General features: G+C 28.3%; 1 protein-coding gene across 1 annotated transcript in view; it reads left to right on the top strand.

The window, feature by feature from the left end:
* Positions 1-19,626, top strand: part of LOC105204249 (lachesin) — a 367,012-nt gene that overhangs the window by 82,483 nt on the left and 264,903 nt on the right. Inside the window, exon 2 of the mRNA XM_039455250.1 lies at positions 4,638-4,846. Coding sequence (XP_039311184.1) covers positions 4,714-4,846 — 133 coding nt within the window. The 5' untranslated portion in view covers positions 4,638-4,713. The remainder of the gene's footprint in view (positions 1-4,637; positions 4,847-19,626) is intronic.

Raw genomic sequence — 19,626 nt, 5'->3', positions numbered from 1 at the left:
CATAACTCAGGAAAATCTCAAGTAAAAAGAGTTTGTATGCAGTGTTTCGTAATCATCTTGATGTTCACTATAACATATAAACGTGCAATAAAAAGTAAGTTCCCATTTCAAAGTTCCTATTTTTATTAAAAGTTTTTATTTAAAAAATTCAAGTCGACCCTGACTTTCACGATGCTATTTAAGATCAGTCGCATATGTCCACGTAATATTTTACTTGACCTTCAATAACTTTTATCTGAAACTTTTATCAAAATAATCACTTTTCATCGTTTTTAAATGGGGTCAGTTTTCCATAGTTTTCAAGTACGGATGGTCTGAAAAATCCTGTATATATATATTTATACGTTAATTACCAAGGATGGAAAGTCGTTACTTCAACTCGTTACTTTTACTTTTTGAAATAAGGATTTGATAATGATGTTACAATTTTTCTTAAAGATAACGATAACGCTAGGATTGCAGAACAATTATATTTTTAACCACTTGTTGCCATTATGCATTACTCATTGAAAAAAGTAACTTGTTAGTTGACTCGTTATGTAATGAGCAAAAGTAACGCAAAAAGTAACGCGTTACTTTAACTCGTTACGTAACGATATTTGTTAGTAAAATTACAAGTTAGTATTTTTAATGCATAATGATAACAAGTTGTTTGTCCAAAGTAACTATCGCAACCGCAGCCTTATTATTGCTATTATGAAAAATTGTAATATTATTATCAAATTATAAAAAAAGTATTACAAAAATGTAACAAATAATGGCATGTCTTACTGTAACTCGTTACTTTCCATTCGTGTTAATTACATTACTGTATATTTGAGTTTTAGGCTCAGTTTCAGTATATCTGCCAAAATGTATACATAATAAACAGATGAATTTTTTTCAGAACGGTATATATTTTTTTCATGGAATCATAAATTTAAATGTCCTTAACTTAATTAAAACAAATCGTACAGACAATATCAAAAATTTATTTGAAAGGTCTTTTATAGTATTCTTTAATTATACCTTTAATTACGGAATTATGAAGGAAAATTCGGTTATGCCGCAAATAAATCGCGAATATAAACGAAAATGCCATTTTCGGTCCATTTAACCCCAAATTACATAAAATCCTGACCTGACCACAAATTTAAACGTCGAATTTGTTTTTAGTACCCTAAAATAAGGATTAATTGGCCAAAATACGAGATATGACTTTTATTTTGTGATCCAGTGTAATTTCCTAAGAATTTATTGATACATTAGAAGCTCCTCCAAACAATAGACACTTTTTATAGTTTTCGGCTGAGAGGGAATCATAGAGATACTATATAGCATACAAATTATTAAATTAATTAATTTCAATTTAACTTCACGATATTATATTATTTAACAATTGCGTTTTAAAAGTTCAGTAATCAGTTGCGTGCTGTATATTACGAAATTAAATTGCCAACTAGCTTAATAATTTTGACGCTACTTTATATTTCTGTAATTCCGTTTATTCCGAAAACTGTAAAGAGTAATTATTGAAAGAGAATTTATTATAAAATCTTCACCTGCTAATTTTAGTGCATAATTGTTAAATGAGTAATTGTTATAATTTCGCTGGAATTTATATGAATATGTTGGTGACCCATATGTTCCATGTGTCCATTCTATAGATATGTAATAAAATAGAAATATTATAATAGTGTAGGGTTAATTTGTATAATTATCTTGAATGCGTTGTGTGAAGTTATCCGTCGATATGATTCTCGCTCTTCGAGCAAGCGAAGACGGCGTTAGAAAGCGTCGTTTAGCAACGAATGAAAACTATTTAGAAGAGAGAGTTTGAGTTTTGTTTTTGTTTTGATCTGATCTGTGAGTCAGACACAATAAATTTTAATTACATTTATGCTTGTATTCTTTCCTTTCAAATATTCTACAATAGTTTAAATTTTTATTGATTCTAAACCACTTTACCATCCAAAAATTCAAATTTATAATTGGAATTGATATATTGAGTAACTCTAAACCGAAACGTTTTTTGCATTGGCAGAAATTAATCGGAGAATTTACTTATCTAATATCTCGCGACGGAATTCAGAAATTTCGAGATCGACGAACCTGTTTACTCACATTAATAGGCGTTATCGGTTTCCTTCGCGGCACATAGTAGGATGATCACCGAACTATACCGCATCTCAAATAGCCTGATGCGTTCCAATCGATTCTCATCCACCGCAAGTAGAATTGGGTGATCAATACCCACTATTCTCTTGAAGACTCGAACATCAGCAAATTAATCTCAATCAATTTATATATTTCTAGCACATCAGTCTTATATGTACAATTGGATAAATCTTACTTATAAAAACATATCACGCATAGTGCTAAAAAATTAAAAAAATGTAGAGAAATAAAGTATAAAAGATGTTCAAAAACCTGCGTATTTTGTCGAATAAATTGTAATTCAACAGTGATTTTATTAGTCGGTTAGAATTTATAAGATTTGAAATGTCTTATAATTCGAAATTGTTGATACTTGTTATATCGAGAGAAAATTATTTGAAGCGAAATGGACGCATAAACGTGCAATCTCTCTTATTTGAATAAACATCAAATTAATTGAGCATATTATATAGTTAATGCAATCAATACGTAGTTAATTCAATAGATACGATTATTAACACAATTATAACAACAAAATGTGTTGCTATATCAACACAATGGTTTGATTGTTAAATTAATAAATTATTAATTGCCTCCTTCGCAATGTATATTTGCACCGTAATTGCACCTTAATTTCTGTTACTGTTCGGTATATGCGCCATTATACAATCTCTCTAAATAATGTTAATATTTTTATCCAACGAAAGAAAACGTTAATAATTCCCATAAATTCAATGTTCCATTTTTTTACAAGAATAATCCTAATATATGAATTCAAAAGTCGTCCTTAAAATAATCTATTTTTATTACCCCTTGAATAAAATGTTGCCGTTAAAATCCATGTTAGGATACGAATCAGATATAATCAATAAAATAATATGAACATCTGAAAAAATATTATTTATTTTATTAATAAAAGATTGGCTCGTAATTTTTCTTTAATATAAATTTTATTTTTGTTTGGATAAAGTAATAGAATGTTTGAATAGCCTACGGCAATCTTATATCATATTTTAACAGAGCACCTTATAAAGATATTGGAGGATGCTCAGGAGATATTAGAAAAGAAAATGTTTTTCACTCACAATCTGTCCTTCAAAACTACTTAAAGATTCGATGATATTTAGATCGGGCAGATCGGTCAGGAAGAACGTTGAAGTTTTAAAAAACAGAGTAATTTTAGAATAGTTTGAGAAACAAACTTTCTCCAACATCACTTATATTAACCTTAAGATTTTGTTAAATAAACAGCATTTTATTGGTGACCATTCAAGCGTATTATGATTTAATTTCAACAAAGATAGAATCTATATATCAGAAACAAATGGTTGATTGCTCTTTTATTAATGGAAAAATAATACATTTCCTAGATATTCAGGTTATTTTATTTATCTCCCGTAGAGTAAGTAAGGTTGCCGAAATTACCACTTTTGACGTAAAGGTTTATAACTAAACATAAGAAATTATGAGAAATATTTTTAATTTTCCTACGTTATAATAAAGTACAACATTTTTTCTTTCATATTTATTTCTTTTCAGAATTTAATGTATTGTTATAAATTTTTAAATAATAATTTTTAAGAAGCCTTTAAACAGTGCGATTTAGGCAACTAGTCTCCTAAATCGCATCACAGATTAATATTACTCTTTTTGGGGTAAAACGACACTTTTTCTGCTAGATTCTTTCTTCTTGAGCAAAAATGCGTTAGAGAAGCAAAATTTTATTAATATTGAAGATAAATACCGTAAAGTAAATATAATTTCCGTCAAAGTTATCATTTCGATAACTTTTCAGTAATATTGCAATAACATTTCTACATTAAGGCAATATTGTTACAATGTATGCTCTGTATGATTATTATATTTGATTTTATATGTATAACCACGATCAAAGCAATAGTGCGATTTAGAAGACTAAGACATGGTGCGATTTAGGGGAATCGAGCATTTCGTAAAACTTTATTTATTTAATTTACAAATAAGAACACAAAGTTATTTGAACTTTGTTAATCTAATTTTAATAATATCATGATCATTACAAATTATCAAACTTTAGATTATTTATTTTATCCTTTTTGCAATCAAGCTACGCGAAATGTGTTGAAAAAGCAGCAAAGTTACGATTCCTCTATAAATATTAATAACAAAATTTCTAACGTTCTTAACATGTTGACTTCAATGAAGGATGACGATAATGTTAAGTTCCCAAATAATTTTGGGACAAATAACAAAGAGTGTACAAGTACTGTGCTTGAATTTAAACGCGAGATGGTGCGATTTAGGAGCCGGTGCGGCAACCTTACCTTATACATTGACGTAATTATAGGAATTCGAGCGTCTCAAAGCGACGTTACGACTATCCCATTGTTTCTCTCGCAAAACGAACGTCTCGGTTCGCGTCGTATTGCGGTACGAAAGCTCGACGTAGATGCGGACGGAGACACGAAAAAAACTGAATAACACATCCGTGTTACATCATTTGATGTTTACTCTGTTCGTAGAGCGCCGGTGAATGAGGGCGCGTGAGACGCACACGCGGGTCGACGACGGCCTTGAGGCAGACTCGAACGGAAAAATATGGTGCACGAGGGCACGGGTTTATGGCACGCGGCGGGATTCAACGCATCGAAGTGGCTGATGATCATAATACATGGGTACCGGGTCACCACCCTCGTCCTGTATATCCTGCTCAACGTGCTGGTGCGCACCGGTGAGTATAACCATCTTCCGGCCCCCTCTTCGGCACAGGGCATGTTTTTCCGCGGATTGTTTGCGCACACCCTGTCCCCGTCGTCAAAGCCGAGCGGATTCCGGCGCTACGTAAAAGTAGAGGCTGCTCCCAGCGCTACTCGTATTGACTGCTTCCTTTTATTTTATCCACTTGACATTCGCGTATTCTCTCGAAAGTTTATTCTGCAAATATCACGCTTCTTTCACTTTAAATATTGAATTAAAATTTTTTATTGATTGATGACCACGCGTGAATTATTGTCATAACAATGACGACGAAACGAATAAAAAATTAATTTGGCATTGCATTGATTAATTAATTTTGTTTAAATGTAAAAAAGAAACACAGAGTTCATTTTTGTTTTTAAGTCTGTTTATTACATTTCGTGAAGTTTATGCTTTCTAATGAAAATTATACATAACATTTAAGTGATTTAAAAAAAACCGAGCTTTTAAATATATTAACTACTGTTCACAGTAAAATCATTTAAGTGTTTAAAGATTATAAACTCTTTGATTTTCTCAATCCTCTTAGGTATAAAATATAAATCTTTAATCTTGTTAACCATTTTCGTAAAATAATCCTTATATAATAAAATTAAATTTCTTTGGTCTGGTTTGGTATAATGGATGCGGTTTTTTCGCTTAGTTTAGCTGTATATGTATAATTCACAGGCTCCGCCTGTCATGTGCAGCTTTAGGGTTGTTTTATATTTATAGAGGGGTGGCTTTCTTTTCGTTCTTTTAACGAATTTTATGAAAATTCATGTATATGTGTTTGGATGAAACGGGTTTATTTCCATTTCCTTATAACCGTTCCTTTATTGCATTTTAAACTTATTTGTGATATAATTTTCATATACTTAATCTTTAGCTTTTGATTGAAATTTATAATCCGTAATTATATTTTAGATTGTTTTAAGTATAGTTTTAATATAAACGTAAAATCGCATTAGCATCCCAGCATAGCATTATGCTTAAAATAAAAAAATTTATTTGAACTTTTATCCAAAAAAGAATTTTAAAACATTTTTTAAAATAATTTTGAAATAAGAATTTTTATAAATACTGACCATCTAATTTGACGAAAGTGATTTCACGCTATTTTGTTATGACGCACGGCTTATTTTCCGTCTTCAACTATTGTATCATCGTAAGTTTACGTGCGAAAAATGTGAAAAGCATTTTCAATAAAGTGTTTTTCAAAAAGAGATTATTGTAGTAAAAATTCAATTTAAAATGGAAACTGTGAGAATAATTATAGACGAGTGCATCTTAATTGAGTGAAATAGAATATGTTGAGTGCCGTGGCTAATGTCGTAAGAAATATTTACGTTTGAATCAAAACTAAATTTTTTTTATTTACATTTCAAACATTTTAAAATGTTTCTCTTAAAACCTTTTACGATCTTGCGGATTAAAAATACGAAATTATATTTATATTTTATCAAAATATTTTATTGAAATTTTTTATTAATAGTTTAATGGATTTTTATTAGTATTTTAATGAAATGCAGGAGAGTAATTTTTTATTTGATTCGACCTTTGTTTTAGCATTAAAAAATAACGAAAAAATTAGCAAACACCAATATTTTTTGAATAATGGCATTTTTAAAAAGTGACTTCTTTAATTCTGCTTATAATTTCATACAGATTATAGTTCTTATGCAATTATATGTGTATAGCTATTGATACGATTAGAAGAACCATACGATATACTACAATAGATACATTGATATGATTGACATTTTATTCTTCTAAATATCATTAGTCCCTTTCATTAATAATTGTCAACGCTTATAAATAATTACATGCTTATAATCTGCAAAAGTTAATGATTACTCACTTTTAATGGGAGTTTAACGAAATCTCGTTTAAAATTCAAGTATTCCTATCTTGTTTATCTCTCGAATGTTGCAGCAACGACGATAAATCGATGTTGGCACTCCAGGCGCACGCATGATATGACGATACATCATAGTTCGCCACTCAAAGGATTAATGCATTTAAATTACGTCCTAGTATGCGCAGATATACTGCTGCATATCGATACGAGCATTAAAAGTGGTATCTGGCGGCATGCGTGTATCTGTCATATTATGTTTTATGAATTCGATGTAACATCATTCGTAAACAAAACATGATGGCATACTTGCCACTTAACTACTGTAATAAAATTTATAGACACATTTTTATACGAATAAGACGTTATCGAAGGGAACTGAAAGGACGATGGGTAAAATTGACTGATTTTGGTTTTAAACATAAAACGTAATCTTATGTATTTTAAGTCGTCTGAATATGATGAATAAATATGACGAATGCGACATTTTTCCATCTAAATTTAAACTCCATCTAAATGGGAAAATGATCAAATAAAACTGCGTTTAAAGAAGTTATTACAATAAAATAATGTTTTAATGGTAATTCGATTAGAGATGATTTTGTTTCAATTATTGAAATTTTATAATTATAGTTTTATAATTTTTATTTACTGAAAACTAGGCACTTGAAAATAAAATGTTAAATTAAACATGTTTAATCTATTCTAGCAAAATCAGTATACTACAATTAAAATCGAGATACACTATTTTTTATTCAACGAATCTCAAGTTTCACCAGATGTGTACACATCTGCATATTGTGCAGTTTTGCGAATGTTAAATGGATGGATTTCTATATCATAATAGAGATTTCACTTAAAGGTGTGTTTGATTTTTCAATATAAATTTTCACTTGGAGCCTTTTTGTAGTATTTTTTATTTTATAGATATTGTATAGCAATGATCGGTACGATTTGCAATTTTCGGCTAGATTCCCAAGTTGACGCCCACTGCTTCATTCTTTGCCGGTTATTTGGCAGCAGCAGCTTGCTGATTGTGCCTCTAATGATTTTCCTCGAGAGCAGTGGTATTACACGAATATGAACTGTACTTTTTGTCAATCCGTTATTAAAAATAGTTTTCTTTTCATTATTTCTATTTTCAAATTATTAAACATTATATTATTTATTATTATTGAAATAAACATTTTCCATAGCAATTATATAATCGTTGTTATAACGTTTAATTTAATATAATTAAAGTTTTTCTGCAATTGTATTAAATTTTAATGTTAATTTATTTTAATTATTATACAATTATACAATATTATTATTATAATTCTATAATAATAATATTATGTAGTATATGATTGTATGTATGAGTTTTATGCACAAATCTATATATATATATATATATATATATATATATATGTGTGTGTGTGTGTGTGTGTGTGTGTGTGTATATTATTTATATTTTTTATTTATTGTAAAAATAAATTAAATTTTACAAATTTATTTGTCATAAAAATCTGTGAAACTTTGATATGAAATATATTATTAAAATATTTACCCAGAATAAATATCGATATCAAAATACGAGCATGAACGAAAAACCAAAAAACCGTAGCTACATGTTAGCAAATAGTCTTGTACACATTGTACAACAACTCTACAATTACATGAATGAGATACTATAACTGAAAGACTAGATGTATTTTTTGCCTTATTACTTTTAATATTTAAACAAAACATTTAATTGATTTGAATGACAATATCGTATTTTTCATAGAAAAACTTTAATAGAATGTAAAGGACGTTTTGACTATACAGTAAGAGTTAAAAGTTATCAAAATTTGAAAACTGAAGGCTTCTTAGGTTTACTTGTTTACTTTTTTTAAATCAACAACAACAAATTTTGGTCGCAAATGGTCTGAATTTTAAATGCATGTTTATAATGTAAATGAACATAATTACAGTGTATTAATTATAAAATATTTTGCAAAATTGATGACATTTTTGACGTTGATCGATATTTTACACGCTCCTAATTAGCTTTTTACAGTCAAGTAGTATAGCACTGTGTCACAGTTAGAACATTTTGTGTTGGACACAGTGTTACACTGTGTCATCTGTGCACCTTGTTGAAAACAGTTATTGCCTATTCTCATGAAGAAGTGTACCGGTTTATGATGAATGGCGAGATGAATGAATTTTATGTTTCAAACTGCACTACGAGGAAAATATGAAAGAGAAAAATATAAATAATATTGTTTTAGGAAACAACAAACATGTAAAATCTAATATTACAAATAATGTACTCACTCTTTTTTAAACTAGACAATTTGCAAAAAAACATCGTAAACATAAATTTTATTCCAAATTCTTATTTTCCAAAAAATTTGTTTTTAATGGATTTTATATAAGAAAGGCCATAAACTATGAATTTTTATTTCTTTAATAATCAGATCATGTTTCTCAATACAATATTTAATTAGAAAAATAAGAAGGTGCCACTTTAGATCTATGCATTAATAACTTTTCTTTATTATAATAAACAAAGTATGAATTTTTGGCATAAAGATTACTTAAAATATTTACTTAAAATATTTGTAATATAAATCAAAATATATAATACGTAATTTTGAAATTAAAAATTAGTAAAAAAATTAATTATGTCTAAGAGTGAATATACTTATATGTGCCATCTAAAATTTATTTTAATACTATAATATAACACTAATTCATAACCGTAGTTAACATTTGAAATCCAGTTTAGCGATGATCTTACGCGTTACATTAATGGTTAACAATTGAACAATGTTACCAGACAATCGTTTCGGTTTCTGAATCAAGCCCTCTTCAATGGATAATCAAATTCAAATCTACGTTGCTATTGTGTTACGCATTCTAGTCGGTTTTGCATGAATCTGCAATTATCTAATTTTAAATTGTGGTTGAGATCGGTGAGAGTCGTCGGTTAAAACTTTTAAATCATCAGAACTTAAAATAAACGTGCCAGTAATATAGAAATTATATAAAGGTGTAGAAACGGTGAAGGTGTTTAAAAATTGATATTTATGCTTGTCAGTTGTAAAGGATAAATAATAATAGAGCTTAGATAGTACGAACGACCAGCTTGTCTCTTTGCTTATAATTTATATCTTTATTAATTTACAAAACTTGAGGAAACAAGGGTAGTAGAATATTATTTCGTTTTTTAAAATAATGCAGTAAATATTAATGCAACATTTTTATCAACACAAATTTGTTAACCATAGAGTTCTACCGATCATCCTATACGTAGAACTTCATCGGGTATATATGTAGAATGAACGTAATTTAAAATTTAATGAAGAGAAAAAAAGTGTTTGTGAGGTAACAAGAGGATTTAATTACTAATATCATAAAAGGCATTTTTAATTATAAAAAATCGTAAATCAATGATTCTAAGTAGATGTTGTATACATATTAGTAAATGCCACAAAACAAGGTTTGATGAACATTTTATAAAATATATTATTAAAATATATTAAGAAAACTTTTTTAAAATAATTTTTTTGCTGCCAATAAGCATTATGCAACATCCGTTATTAGATTGTAAAATCGCAAGAAGGGCTTGACGTTCCTAATGCAAATGGCTCACAACCCTTCTCACTACATAATATAATTTATTTTGTTGAATTCGTACATATGTTACGGAACACATTAAATTCAATTGCTTTATTTGAAAGCCACATTCAAAACATTCGAGCTAAATTAAATTTAAAAAATTATTATCTAACATCTTCTCGTCTTTCTAATAATCTTTCTAATAATAAATACATAATACTCTTCCTAAATACTTAAACACTCTTCTTAAAATTACATAGTATGTACATCTAAAATCTCTGCTACTTGCAAAACTGAAATTCAGCTTTTGTAAAAACGCAAGTATGTAACACTGATGACCAGTAACCATCTTATAACGTCTAAATAGATTGCAACAAAGTAATTTTAACCGTTGCTTTTAGAATTCAACGCGAATTATATGTGATATCATAGTATCTCACCATTCTATACGTATCTCACAATTCCCTCGTTTTATCTCTAATTTTGGAAAGTAAATCTTGTTTAAATTATGTAAAACACATATAAACAAAGAAATATGTGTGAATATACAATATGAGAATCAGTATTCTGAGCTTGCGCACCGCTTAAAACATTCATTCAAAAATGTAAAATTTCGTATATAATATATATGTATAAAATACAATTTTTAAAATCTGTGCTGCTTTATTTAAATATTATGAATTTGTCTCCATTTATTTTTTTTTGTTATTTAAAATATATTTAACTTGTAAATGTTGTACGAAATTTCTGTGGTTTTTGAAAATTTTTAAAAGAGATATCTGAATATTAATTAGTTCTCTATTCATGTGCAGAGCAATTTGTGTTAACCAATATTCATTCAAATATTGTATGCACCCATTTTGAATGTAATCTTAATGAATCCATCGTGTTTTGCATTAGGTTCATTCGCATTAGCAAGATAGAGAGTGTATCTGTGCGAAATGGCAATTATACTTGAGAGTATAATTGTGATAATCTAGGAATTTACTTTTAAAATTCATTAAAAATTATAACCGTGGGATAACATGGATTTCGAAGAATTTTATTAGAATTTTAATAAAATTTAATAGATATAATCATAATTTAACCAGTTACAATGGTAGTTGAAATTCAGTGTATGAAATTCCATTGCGTGAAAAATTCAGCTAACAATATTGTTTGTTGATCATGCTTATTATCGTTTGCTATAAAAATTATGTTTGATCTCTATTCTTGCAGAATGATAATTTCTGAATCTCATCAGACAGTTCAATTACTTTATTGGAAAGAGAAAAAAATCTTATGACCCTTGTACACTGGAATAAGCAATGAGTGATGAAAACTCAATTCAATAAGAGCTCTCTATTTTACCATCAAGTGGCGATACGACGTTATGTGAGTAACCACAATGTCAAGAATACCAACAATTACTGTCGCAACTGGTTAAACTGCTATTGTTTATAATTGCTATAAAATAAAATTTAAAAAATTTTAGTAAAATTTAACAAAATTTTATATTTTAATAAAATTTTTAGTTTACATTGGTTTAGTTTACATTTAGTGTATTAAATTTTTAATTTAGTACAACTTTACTAAATTGTACTAAAGTTATAATAAAATTCTTCATTAGAACGAAGAGTTTGATAAGTTTTGGTAGAATAATTCTAATTAAATTGTTTGATTAATTAGTATAATTAGTATAACCAAATATAATAATAATAACAACCAATTACTTACTAAACAATTACCAAACAATTATTAAGTATTATTAAATATTTGGTTATATTAATACTTAATTGAAATTATTTCAATAAAGCTTAGTAACTATCATCTAGACTTAATTATTATTACTTGACATTTTTTCGATGTTTGAAATTTATGTTGCTCCACAATTATCATGATTTTAGAGGTCAATTCTAAAAGATAATTTTCTTTGTGCACTTAAATTTCGATTGAATTCGTAACAGGTTTATTACCCGCTCTTTCTATTACATTATAAAAGTTGCATTACTTTTTTCTATGTGTACTCTGAATGCTGATTAAAGATGTAAGTTACGAAATTTTCATTTAAGAAACGTCGTACTTGAAAAAGTACTACTATCTATAATTTTTTATTAAAATAATAATGGAGGAGCTTACAGGTGGTATTAACTATTATTACATACACAATAAAAGGTTATAAGGTTTCGTGCAGGATACGAAAATATTCTGGAAAGAGACGGAAAGAAATAACGCAGTGGACAATCAACCTTTACGGTAAATTAATGATTAGTGCATCGTGTAGGTTTACAGTTATTTATATTTTGATAGCACAAAAAATCAGTTACCGATAAGGTAATCAGTTTATTGTAATATTTTATCAGTTTTAAGAGCATAAAAAATGTGCCAAAAATGTGCCTCATCAGAACAAATAATTTCTTGTTAAATTTCTTGTTAAATTTCTCGGTTTTAGACAACTGAGACATTGTCTTGCAAAATTCTACGAGTTGCTCCGTTTTAATAAGAAATGATGTTACTATTTTGTAAGAATGTAGTTTCTAAAAACTTTATAGAATCCTATGTAGCGAAGATGTAGAGATCTCAAGTACTTGAGCTGCTTTTTTAATAAAAAAATTTTCTTCGAAATAATTTTCTACGTTGTCTACTGTTTTCTCCGTTATTATATTGTATGAAGATTCCGATACATCGTGCTTACAGTCTTGAATAGTATCGCATTACATATAATAAAATTGTCGTTTTCTCTACCTACAAAAAATGCATATAAAATTATTTTAATAGATTAGAAATAAAACAAAATCGTATTAGACAAATAAAATACACAATTGTACACAAATATAATCAAATAAATTTTTTAGATTGTTTTTACTTGCAATTCTGCACGAAATGCTTTACATGCATTAGTATGTACACTTTTCCTATAGAAATTTTTTTTAAAGGAAAAAGTTTTCGATAACATAACTTTTTTTCTGTTATGAGGTTATTCATTTTTTAATGTACATTTTGCTTCAAAGAAAGTTTGAATAAAACTTCGCAGCTTCAGACATAAGACTATAGACAACAGAATATCTACGTGAAGAGGAAAAGTATGCTTTTCGGCAACTTTTCGTAGGATACCCTATATAACATTAATGACACACACGTTTATATAAATATTATAATGTTTTAAAATATATTCACAGTATTATATAAATATAGCATTGATTACATGAAATTTTCAAAAAAATTCTCGTGTTTTTGCATTTAAATTTGCAATAATAAATTTAGATAATAGAACATATATATCCTTTATAGGTCACATCTGCGTTATATAAAATAAAATAGCGTGAAAAAATAATATTATGATATAATACGAATGTGCATGTTATATATTTGGTTTAGTAATACCAAGTTTCTTCTATTAAATATTATTTTATTGTAACCTGTTTTGTTATCATTCATTTTATTTAAGTTTTTTGTTTTATTGAAATACACATATTTGATTGTTTACATCTTTAAGAATATTTTATAGAAATATCTTAAAATGTCACATATTTATAAAAAAAAATATTGGTTTTATATTTATGTACAATGCAAAAACATGTTATACTATATTGGATATAGTATTTTTAATGTTAAATTCTGGCGTAGAACCTGTTAGAAGTTCGCTGAATTCCTTGAAATTCGTTGAATTCCTTGAAGTTAAATGAATTCCACGTGTTATGTCACGAGTTTTTGGTCGAAATCAGTTACCAGAGATTACTCGATGCTGTCTTTAAAAAAAAAATGTCATTAGAAGTTTTGATTGTGCCATTTTGCAAAGAATAAGTCATTTAAAATTTTTCTAAAAGATAGTACAATCAAAACTTTTGATAACCTTCTTATTAAAAAAAATTATTATTAACCGTGATAAATTCCAATGAAATTCTATGGACTCTAATAAAGTCCAATGAAGTCCAGCATAGTCTAATAAATTTCACCGTAGTCCAATGAAGTCCACGTAGTCCGGTAAAGTCCGGTAAAGTCTTGAACTTTGCAGTCCAGTGTATACCTATTTTCTGAGTGGTTACTCCCTCGAAAATTACATACAATACAATATACGACGTATAAACTTTATTTTAGTCATCGCACTAAATTTTTTAATGTTTTATTATTAGTAAAAATTAGTAGAAATAGATTACTAGAAATTGGATAGATATTTATTGTTTTCAAAGATTACTCATATGTATCTTATATACGAAAAGGTAAAACTGCTGTTCTTTTTACTGTTGTTTTATGATTTATATATATGCATTGTATTTATACGCAAAGCGTCTTGTTGATTATCTTTATTGTTCTTAATTTTTCAGAACAATAAAATTGGTGATAAATATCAAGTGTCTCAGCTTTTCCTTTTTTTTTTAGAAAAATATGAAATGAAACTTTTGTAATAAAATAAGTGTTCTTAATTTTCCAGAAAATTGAGGAAAAAGACCGAACGTTTTTCTATTTTTTTTTTTAAATACGAAGAAATACGATTGTGACAGTAATAGAAAGCTTTATTGATTATTTATTAGAACTCTTAAACGTGTAAGAAGTCTTAAAACCATTAATATAGGATGCAATAAAAGCGAGATTACTTTAAAAGCAAAAAAAAAGTAAAACTACGACAACAGAAAACTATTCTTTTTCTGGAAAATTTCTGAAAATTTGTCCAGATGAGAAATGTTGTACTATTCAATACGGGTTAAGAATGATGTAATCGTAGTTTTCACATTTTTTAAGGGTTAAATAATAAGATTATAATTTATGTGTTTTACTTTAATACTTTTATTTAAATACTTTAATACTTTTATTTTCTGCTTTTTAATGTTTTCAAATTTATTGTTGCGTATATTGGACAACTTCCTACAATATTTCTAAGATAATAATTATTTTTAAATATTTTTTTATATAGAAGAATTGTTATTTTATGCATTATTTTATTTTTATTTTTAAAACATTTTAATTTTATATATCTTTTAAAAATAATAATTAACATTTTAAAATTGTATAAGCGGTATAATTGTATATTGATAAGGATAATGTTTATTACAATTTTAAAAATCAATTGATAATTGTGTGTGTAATTTTTTCTTATATTAATTAATATAATCGCTTAAGTATCGTTGAAACAGAGATTTCTTAAAATTTTACACATGTAATTTTTGAAAATATAGAAAATATAAAATAGAAAAAATTAATATATCAAATGTCCTCGGAACCATTTTTCCGTACAATTCTCGCGATGACAAATGGACAAGTCACCTTCTTGCTCGCGTCTAAAAATATCGCCCAGCTGGTTATAAGGCGTTTCTTCTTAAAAAATAGAGTCTATAAATCGACATAAAAAAAACAAGTCTTGCGACGCGATAATATCCACAGTAAAAACTGAAAAAAAGGATAAAATGTAGTTTTATTGATCTCTAGAGAATTTTGATGGAATGTGCTTAAATGCATCGTGCATAATAAAAGTTTTACGGCTAATTAAATCTGAACTTTTAAAATTATTACTTTCTGGCGATAGCCACGAACTTCCGCGTCCGATAATTATTCTAAAGTCTTTTTAACAGAGACAATATCTATAAGAAAGATCCGGTAAGAGCTGCGCGCCGTTTACTGCCGAGTCAGTTCTTAGCGGGCGCGGCAGCCCTACAGTCAACCTGACAAAGCAACACGATTGCATCCATTCGGATACACGCCTCGGTAGCGATGGCTGCGATCCAATTATCGGCCTGTAAGTTTCAATCAGTTCTAGCAGAAAGTATTCGCATCCGACAGTTTCGATCAGAATCTCGATCTGAGGAAAACTTTCGAACAGGAAATTTCCGATAGTAACTTGGATATTCACAAGAGCTCTATCTATAATCAAGTCTATCTTTCGCAGAAAATTGAACATAGATTAATGTATAATGACTGTCTCTCTCTCTCTCCTTTTTTTCGCTGTGCGCGCGGGCATCTACGTGTGCGCGTGATAGTAAACTCAAAAGATTTGTCAAAAATTATCGATTTATGTCGCGTACGTAATTCTATTTATGTAACTTTATTGAGATATATAATAATATGAAGATCCATGTATAATAAGCGCAGTAGAAAACATTTTGTATTTATGTTAAAATCGATCTTTGTTAAAATTTTTAACACACTTGAGTGTCAATTTAACATAATGTAATTGTGTTACTTGAACAATTTATGTTAAATTTAATATATCCTAATAGTGAAGCAATTGTAGACATAATTTATGGATAAAGAATCAAATCATAAAAATAATGTAGTTTTGAAACGTAAATAATTAAATGTGCGCATCAATATATTATGAATGTCAATTTTACTGAAGAGATATGCTTTTGAAATTAGTTTACAAAGTGTTATTTTTTTGCGTTGATTTTCTATGTAATAAAAAATTGCATTACTTTCTAAGATATTCATCTTATATTTTATTGACACAAAAGTTTGAATGGATTATTCGTGACATGTGCTATTATTTGCAAGATATTTTAAATTTGACAAAAAATTTTTAATTGTGTGGTTAACGATTTCGAAAAATAGATAACGAGTCTCGTTTTCTGCGTTACGCAATGAGAGAATAAATGCTTCGTATCGCGTTCATCAAGATTATATTATTTCTTGGATGCTGAGTTGATAGTTCCAGGGAAACGTATTTTCCGCGAGAAATGGTGAAAACTACAAATCTTTGCGATATATGGAACTTGAGATATTTGAGATGTCGTTCCCCGTAAGTGTGAACGAATGAAGTACTACAAAGATGACGTCTCGTTTAGTAGAAATGACGTTCAACCTCCATTTCTCGAAACAATACGTGTAAGAGAGATTTCGGTGATAAAAACGAGAATTATTTTTGTAACACTTGTTTAAATTCACGTGCACGTTTATCGGTTGTACTTGAATATCAGCTTAGAGTTACGATACAATTAATTTAGTTTTGATATTTTAGACAACGTGTAATTATTTGTTATTAATATCTGTTTGTCTTCAAACATTTTCATCTCTCTCTAGTCGGTCCTTCAAGACTGAAGATCGTGGTAAAGTTTTAATCTTACGACTGCTTATTGGTAAGTTGGATGTAATGTCGACACTATAATCCATTTGATATATGCCCATGCATGCTTTATGGTTAATGTATCGGAAAGAGATTTGCCATCTGAGAAGTGATTAATTAAAAATCCAATATGTTCAGGATTTGAACTCGGATCTTAGACGGTGAATGTAGTTCGCAGCTCTTACTGTCACGATCATCACGATCATTTCAAATATAATTGTTAGATATTAAAAAAGTTTTTCTAATAACGAGGAAACTGAAGTGACTCCTTCTCTCCTTCGAACAAGCTTTGAATTTGTTGAAATACAAATAAAATAAAAGAGATAGGTATTTTTTTAATAAATGCTTTCTCACGTGTTGAGACATTCCTTTGAAAAATATCGGTTATTTTCTTTCGTAGCGAATATCGTCGAAACTATCAAATAAAAAAAAATTTTTACAATAAAAATTGAGTAGTTTCAACAGCATTTTATAATAATAATAAAAAAATTTTTATACGTTTATAAAAAAAAAAAAAAAATTTTCAAGTATCATTTTTATAGAACACTTTTGAAAACATTCAACTGTTATTTAAAAAATGTTTTCTGTGTGTTATAATTTCTAGAGTATTTGTTTCATAAGAAGAAAATAACCAATTTTTTTCAAGGTATTTCACTTCTTAATGTAAAAGTTAAAAGCTTGCTTATAAATCGTGAAACTTATAAAAAAATGCGTGGTTCTTATTTTTATTTATATTTGAATATATTAAAAGCTTATTAAAATTGAAAGAAGATACCTGATTGTGACTCCTTGTAAGTAGAACGAGAAATTATTTAAATGATTCTTTCATCACATAACTGTATGCAATTTGTTATGGTTAAAAATAAAATTTTCATGTTTTGTTGCGGTTTTGTTACGAGAAGCGATTTTACTATTAATCTTCAGTGACTTACACAAACTCTGTTAAAAGAATAAAATGACCTTTGGGCTGAAAAGTTATCATCTAAAAACATAAGTGCCATAAGTAGTTTAAGTTTGAGTAGTTGAAAACTTCGTCCAATAACCAACCCCGAAGTAAATGGCAGCTGTATATCCATCATTAAAGACCCCATGCAGTTTTTATCATTTACGCAAGATAAAACTATCTCAAAGAAATAAATATTTATTCACAAAATTGCTATCGAACCAGATGTTGGAGCACACCTCATGTTCTCAAGTGACGAACAATTTTATTGTAAGTGAAACAATTATTGCGAAAAAACTATTGGCTCTTCAATGATATACGATTTTAATCAGAGGAGATTTCAAAGCTGGTAAGGATATAATATATCAGAGTTTCCCAACTCTCTTATGTGAACCGCGACCCATTATTTAAAACGGGTAAACATCCCCGTAGGGGATATGAAGAAGCGGAAGGGAGAGTAAATTGATAATTTTTTTATACCACTTTATTTTTCTTACTTTTTAATTTTTACTAAATATAATTTTGTTCTCTCTAACTTTATTTCTCTCTCAAATAGTCGAGGTTTGAAAGTGTAAAAAATGCGCTTATTTCTTACTTCTGTTGATGACAGCTTTGACATCATATTAATATGAATTATTTTCATGTACAAACAGTTTGCTAATTGTTCAGTTTAAATTTGATTTCGATTTCTATCGCCGGTGAAAAATTTTTTGCTACTTATTAAAAATAGGCTTGCAACTCTATTAGTCGGTCCATATTTGGAAAATCCCTGACGTATATATGGTTCAATAAATATTACGCCCTTTACATCCCTTTAAGTACCCCTATCTTCTACGTGCTCTATCGTTCATTTACAGTTTGCTCGCACATAAATTATGAGTTCTAATTTAGTGGAAGATATATCTATTTTGGGTGTCATTGTTATTTCAAGCAATAAATTATTTTAACATCAATATTTAAATGACAGCTTATTCCGAAATGGTTTCGAAATTTCGGGCATTTACTTTTGATTTATTTAGCCGGTGGATGCATAATTATTTTGGTATTCCACAATTTAGTTTACGCTTTTCATTATTCTTGCACTTGACGGGCATGTAATTCACTTTAAACCGATTCTTTTTTCTTCCGCGTTACTCTTTTTTTCTTACTTAATATTTCCAAACGTAAACTCCAACTTTCTATAAATTCATGTATTCATTCGAAAAACGACGAATGCGTCCGAGACTTACTTGCATAATCACACATTTCCATATTGCCACTTGTAGTTTTAGTAGCGCATAGCGAGCGAACGCTTTGCGTTTCTTATCTCGGCTTTTACCGAGTTCGGCTCCATTTTATTATATGACTAAAGAT

This window comes from Solenopsis invicta, chromosome 11 (assembly GCF_016802725.1).
Source record: "Solenopsis invicta isolate M01_SB chromosome 11, UNIL_Sinv_3.0, whole genome shotgun sequence".
NCBI lineage: Eukaryota > Metazoa > Arthropoda > Insecta > Hymenoptera > Formicidae > Solenopsis > Solenopsis invicta.
The sequence above is the reverse complement of the archived record's forward strand: the minus strand, read 5'-3'. Positions and strand labels throughout refer to the sequence as shown.